This window comes from Spea bombifrons, chromosome 2 (genome assembly GCF_027358695.1).
Source record: "Spea bombifrons isolate aSpeBom1 chromosome 2, aSpeBom1.2.pri, whole genome shotgun sequence".
NCBI lineage: Eukaryota > Metazoa > Chordata > Amphibia > Anura > Pelobatidae > Spea > Spea bombifrons.
The window spans coordinates 118,239,470-118,246,531 of NC_071088.1; the positions used below are offsets into that span (position 1 = coordinate 118,239,470).

Consider the following 7,062-nt stretch of genomic DNA (forward strand, 5'->3'; position numbering starts at 1 on the left):
TGGTAACATTTTCCCATCACCAGTGATGAATCATATTCTCTTGCACTACAATCAGATTTTTGTGATAATTGTTGGTGGAGCACACTTTGCTCTTGTGTGCGCAGTAGAAAGTCAATTAAAAGTTATCCTATGTCACTAGCTTTCCAAAAGTATTTGCAACATTTCAAAACGAAAAAAATCTCCTGCATGATTCGATACCTTGTTAGGATCACAGAGAGGAATGGGAAACACATTTTGGGATTATGTGTTTGGTGTTTTGTACGTCATAGAGGAAGTCCAAAGTAATTAACTTGGATGTTATTAAGTCCATTTTAAAGCACAGCCCTCCTATACCCCACCCTTGGAAGATGTGGGTTTTTTTTCCATTCTTGCCCTGATGGACTTAAGTTACCTTGAAGGGTTTTGAGCCGCTATTTTTCTGATACTATAATTAAGGGCTATAATCTTATGGATGGGTTACCAATATCAGTTATACAACTGTTAAAATATCAAGATACATAATAGGAAAAATTATACAATATGAAAGTGCCTTAAAATCAGTTCCTTTATGAACCGCTATTAGGTTTAAACAATATTCTAAGCAGATTGATGATTGTCCTAATAAACACACACGTATATATATATATATATATATATATATATATATATATATATATATATATATATATATATATATATATATATATTTCAAAGTAACCCTATCGTTTCCCAATACTTCTAAGCCTGGTCTTTCTTTTTTCTGCTATTTATTACAAAGAGTGGCGGGTAATGGCCTTGACTTTATTGAAGTTCAAAGACATCTAATATTCACATTTTTTCTAATGGATTAAGTGGGCATTGGTTACCAAAACCTGTGTCACATAATAACAGCAATAAACGCATGCATAGGATTTCTCTTTAGTGTTTAAGCCTTCTTTTGTCTTAGGACAAATAGAACCTCCTTCTCCCAGCTAACAAACACTTGAAGAAAAAAAAGGGGGAAAAAATGTCTTCTCATGTGAAGCCCTCCTACATTCTAAGTCTGGGTTCCCCCTCTTCCTCCAAAGTGTTTAACCTCTTATAAGCCGTTGTGGCAGGGAAATCTTTTAGAGATCTATGTACCAACATACAATGAACCACAGCCTGGAAAGGGTTAATTCCCTTTCTTTTTGGCATTGGCGCTTACTTCTGCTGTAAACTCCCACATGGACAATAAACTTGGGTTTACAGCTAACATTCCATTTTAAATCAAGGAAACTTTGAACTAGCCCTCCAGATTGTGAACAATCTCACTGGCAGACGTGAGAAAAAATATATAATAAATAAGTAAATCCAAGTCGACGGATCCCCCACCCATTTCCCCTGCAAACACTTTCCTATTTGTTTACTGTTTACAGCGGAAGCTTTCGCCTATGGCCCCTCAGAGTAATTAAGCAAAAAACTAAACTCTTTAGTGTTGCAGCCTTTATGACATTGTCTAGACGGGTCTCCTTTGTCAAGGAATCCTCAGCTGTTCCGGGAATTAGCTGTTGTACAATTTGGACTTTGTTAGTTACCTTTTATTATTATCTAACGTCAAATTAAGAACAGGGGCTTAATGGTCGTGAAAAAAAGCTCCACTTGGGTCTCTAAAGTGGTTGAAATGCGTATAGACATGACCAGGCGATCTTTTTACCTTGTTTCTAGTAGACCAATTGTAGGGTTTATTATATATATATACAAGTGCAAAGTTTTTCTATACTCATCTCTATCAAATGTATAATCCAGCGTTTTCTATTATCTGATAATACATGCATATAATAAAAATGTATGTGTATGTTGGCTTGTAGCATATATATATATGTGACAAAGTAATGATGCCTCACTTTTCTTTCAGCAAGTTTAATGCCTGCAGTATGTTATTTAGTGTTAGACTGTAACCATGCGGCTCATGACTAATCCATGCCGTAAGCAAATAACCCATTTGTAACAGCTGTTTAATCCTTACTTATTTACAATTTGGTTTATGAGAAACATGTCTGTATAAAATAATTTTATACATTTCCACATTGACCTTCTCCTCTCATAACTTGTTTTACTGAATGAATACGCTCACATTATATTAAATTTTGCAATTTATATATTCTAGAATTTCTATGTAGCTCATTCTCAGTTTTTGTTCCATTATTACTGCATATTTATTTATATATAATTGAAGATCGCATAATAAGACTTTCCTTGTCTACAAGAGCGGCCTATGTTACCAATTTCTGGACAGACACAAAACAACAAAAAACCTAGAACTAGGGAAAAAGACTGTTCTAAAAACATATATGGAAATAGTGACCATAATTATAAAGTGGTGGCATTTATTTATTTTTTTTATACAGAAAGATACATGCATGAAACATTACCAATAAAATGTAGTCTTTCGAACAGATCCAGGAGTTTGGATTCCCCATGTGAATTTCTCTACCTTTAATGAAACGTTTGTGCTTATGTGTTTAACACTGTTTTACCAGGTTTATTTTATGTTACCAGGTTTATTTTGAAAAGTATTACTCGTGTTAAAAAAATGGTTAGTTACAATCTTAAAACAATAAAAAGGGGAGCATTTTATAAGTAATTTCGGATAAAAAATGAGGCCATTCAATGAATTCCAAGCGAATATTCGCACATTATTGCACTGATCCATTAAGGGCTCAAGTTCTACCCATGATTCTAGTAGCATGGGGCTATATACATTAAACCTATCAAAATTCGATGTCTAGGATGGGCCTTAAAAAAGATTACAATCTATAACATAATTTATATGCAGAGTGCCAATTGGAATTGTTCACCTCCCAAAAAAACCAAACTCACCCCACGCGCATGGGACTAGTATGCAACTTTATATAATATGCAATACTAATTTCCCGCATGTATATTTGTGTGTTTTGTATTCATTTGTATACCAACACATAGGGGAACATAACATAACATGTGTCTTTCTACAATTTGAAACGTATGAACATTTATGTAAAGCCTTCAAGGGGAAAAAACATTGTGGTTTAGTTTAGATACATGTCTCAAAAGGGAAAATGTACAAGGACAGGGACCAAAGCAGAATGTAACTTTCACTTGCATGTTAATTCACATACATACATACATACATACATACAAACATGCACACATCTCATCCATACACACACCACAGTAAGAAGGTAATTTGCAGAATCGTAGAAACTTTGGCCATAATCTTCATAATGATTGGCTTGTCCTTAAAGTCTTTAAAAACGATAGCAATGATAACATTGTTTTCACAGCTGTAGGCTTTTGAAATGAATGATTTAGCAAAATGAAGAATCCATTTCTTCAGCAGTCAATTAAATAAAAAAACGTCCATATTTGTCCTTTAATGTGTTCAGTTACATCAAGTACTCCTCTTTTTGTAATCTCGCAATGTGTAACAAAAAAGGTTTAAAATCTGAGCTTGATTGAGGTCTCAGAATTTAAGCTATGCTTCTAGGTATCCTCTGCAGGACAAAACACTCCTCACGGGCACAGTGCATGAGATTTACACAAACATCAAGTTCACAGCAAAGGGTTTCCAGAAAAATACTGCAGTCGGTCTCTGCTAAGTTTTTTTTCTTTCATTCTTCTGTTTTGAAACCATATTTTAACTTGCCGGTCAGTGAGATTCAACATTCTAGATAACTGAAGCCTCTTCTCCTTATTAATATAAACATTGAAGAAAAACTCTCTCTCCAGTTCTCGAATCTGGAATTTAGAATAAGGACATCTCTTCTTCCGTGTACGAGGAGCACCTTTAAAATGATAAAACACATTTTATAACTAATATGGGGACCAGTTATTGTTAACTGATTTAATAATAGTAATTATTAAAAAATGTATTATGCACAAATGGAAAACAACCTTTGTGGGATTTAATATACTATTTTCTTCATTTATTGTATAGCTATTATACAAAAAGTTTGAATATTACTGATTTTGCTAATTTTAAAAACAGTATTTAAACGTTCATAGACACACAGCTATATTTCTATACAATATATAATTATATATACATAAATAAGGAAACACATGCAAACACACAAAAACACATACCAAAATATGATATGGCAATTGGTAAATTTATTTTCCTTATTATTTACCCAAATACTAAATTAAAAATGTAAACCTATATTTTTTAAATATTCTCGTAAACACAATATATTAACTAAAATGGGCACCGAATGCAAACAATTATCTGAAGGATGCTACATGCTAGGTCTGCATCCTCTACAATCAGAATAATAGAAATATATTAAAAGTATTATTCGATTGTCTTTAAAAATGTAAATAACCGCATGAATAGGCACAAGGAGTCAGTAAATGACGTCTTTTGTTATTCAAAGCAAACAAATGACAGACAGGATGGTAGGATTAACTATCTTAAATCTGATGTCATAAGCAAACATTATGACTGTGTATGGGCTATAAGGCAGCTGTATCCGCCTATGCATAGATATGTGTAAAAGTATATCTTGTATGAATTTATATTCATAAAGGGACCAGAAGGGACATATAAACTGAAAGCCAGACCAAGTAAGCCAAGGTTATGATCTACTCAGTTGCCTTTCACCTCCACAGCCCTCCAACAAGACCCTCTAAAAAGCCCCGAAAGTTCATGATCAAAGTTGTTATTTGGCACAATGGCAGGGTTTGCAGGCTTTCCCCAAAACACAACCAAATGTCTGATATCTGTTTGTTTGTTCTCTCTCCCCCATGTATCTGACACTCTCCCTCTCTCTCTCTTTTCTCCTCTCCCCCAAAGAGCTTTCCCATCGTAAAATTTCCCTCTCGTTGAAGAAGAAAGAGCTTTTGTAGGTTTAATAAAATCCTTTGAATGCTTATAAAACTCCACATAAAATGTGACCGACAAAACACCGGGCTAGCCCCTTTCACCTCCCCACTCCTGGCTGCCTAGGAGACTCAGCACAGCTCTACCTACTGGAGTTGCTGCCTTTAATGGCATCCTTATTGTTGACAGAAGAGGATGAGGCGGATGACCCAGGGTTGGTATTCTCCTCTTCATCTTCCGGGTCTAAGCCTTGATCCGCTCCGGTTGACAGAGCACTGCTTTGAGGGTCACTGTCCACCTTGGTGTCGCTTTTGGGCACACAGTCCTCCGCTTGAGTGTCTGTCCCACAGTATGCATTGTCAAAGAAGCGGTCAAAGCCCTGTGGCAGCACGGTGTTCTTACTCATGCTGGAGTAGAAGCCCGAGGAAGGGTGGTTTGCGCTGGGGTGGTGATGATGGTGATGGTGGTGATGGTGGCTGTACACGCTTTCGTTTTTCATTAGCATTTCGGTCATGCTAGAAGAAGGAGGGAGGCACTCTCTATGCATCAGATCCTCTGCTGCAGGGTAGCAGGAGGCGTAGTTGCTCCTAGGGTGCCATTTACTGGAAGGGTCTAAGCCATAGGATACCTCCCGAACTGGTTGAGATAGGTTGGTGGAGTAAGGGTAAGAGATCTGTCGAGAGGGGGCCTGTGGTAAAAACGAGGACACTGTGGAGAATTCAGGCACATAATAGGTACAGCTGGGAAGGTACAGGTTGGAGGTGCAGCCTGCCCGGTCTCCAAATTCAGTACTCCTCTCTTTGCGCGATTGGGAACAAAAGTTGCTCAGGTTCACCGAGTTAAACATCTTTCTCCCTTTCTGGCTCTATAGATAGATGTTTTGGAGGCGATCTGCAGAGGGGGAAAAATTTGGGAAGGCTGGATGACGCGCGGTCCGTCTTAGTCTCTCCCCAGGAGCACGTGATGCCGGGGTAGATATTGCCATATATCAGTACCGAGCACTTAGATGCGTAGGAGGGTTCAGTTAGGTAAGATCTGTGAGAGGTTCAAAAACGATTGGTTTTCAAACACCGCAGAAACATTATGAAAATCAATTGCAGATTTGTATTCATTTTTTTCTCTCTTTTAGGCACTCCCCTTGTGTGCATTGAGAAGTAAAAAGCAGTGTAAGGCTCATTTCAGGGGGCGGTGGGGAGGGAGAAGGGGGGGCTTGGGGGGGCTTTTGAAGTTTGCAATTTTGTCTCTGCTTTCTAGATTTCGTTCCTCTGTCATGGGGATTTGCACTCACTAGAAATAGGTCGACTCTTATTTTTCCCACCTAATGCTTCAACCTTGTGGGGGACACACTGCAAATCTTTTTTTCTGCAAAGATCAAATAAAATTGCTGGGAGCAATATGGGCTTGGGGTCAGCAAGTCCTCAAAGATTTGTAAAATTTTACTTAAATGCAGACCCTACACATCTGTATATTATTGATGCTATATACATAGGGGTATTCTAAGAATGAGAGTAATTAACAGGCTTCTTCCAATAACTAATTGCCTTCTTGTAGATGCTTTTTATGTCAACCGTGAAATAAATCACCACCTTGGAGGTATGAACCTTAAGATAAGCCAGAGTTAACTTGACAAAAAGCAATGTTTCCCAGTTCAGAGCACATCAAGCTTTAAACCAAAACCTGCCTTTCTTATTTGGTTTCCAAAGAGCATATCAAACAGAAAGAAATGTGTGTTATCCAATTCTAGCCAATAAATACATGGTGATAGTACTGAGAGCTTCAATATCACGTCCCTCTCTATTCTACGAATTAATAAAAAAAATATGATCAAACTTGTATAAAAAACACCTAAACCTAACTGCACTTATTTGCTTCTTACCCCTAGGTAAAGCAGAAACGCGTATTTAACCCACTTGAAACCAATTACATTTTAAGTGATCTTTAGAATATAAAAAAATAGCTTGTTCCATTTGTCACTTTTGTATTTTTATTTTCAGATGCATTTCTTTAATTTAGACTTTATTTTAGCCTCTCGATTATTATGCAGATTCCAATTCAATAAACCAAACATCCGATGATCAGAAATCAACAGCAGATACGATTAGCTAACTCGCTTCACCAACAATGATTTTTTTCCCTAAACATTTGTGGAGTTTTCTTGTACTGTAAAGTACATCTTAAATACTCTTGCTTTCATTTCCAGGCCCGCTCAGCATCAAATAGTTTCATTTTATTGTCAGTATGTTTTATTTGAACAAGTTAAG

The 7,062-nt window shown here is 36.7% G+C and overlaps 1 protein-coding gene across 1 annotated transcript; it reads right to left on the reverse strand.

Moving 5' to 3' along the window:
• Positions 1–1,908: 1,908 nt before the first annotated feature.
• HOXC11 (homeobox C11) lies at positions 1,909–5,837 on the reverse strand. The gene is made up of 2 exons (XM_053457738.1): positions 4,952–5,837; positions 1,909–3,764 (listed from the first exon to the last, which is right to left on the reverse strand). The coding sequence occupies exons 1-2, from the start codon at positions 5,646–5,648 to the stop codon at positions 3,532–3,534; spliced, it is 930 nt and encodes a 309-aa protein (XP_053313713.1). The 5' UTR covers positions 5,649–5,837; the 3' UTR covers positions 1,909–3,531.
• Positions 5,838–7,062: the final 1,225 nt, after the last annotated feature.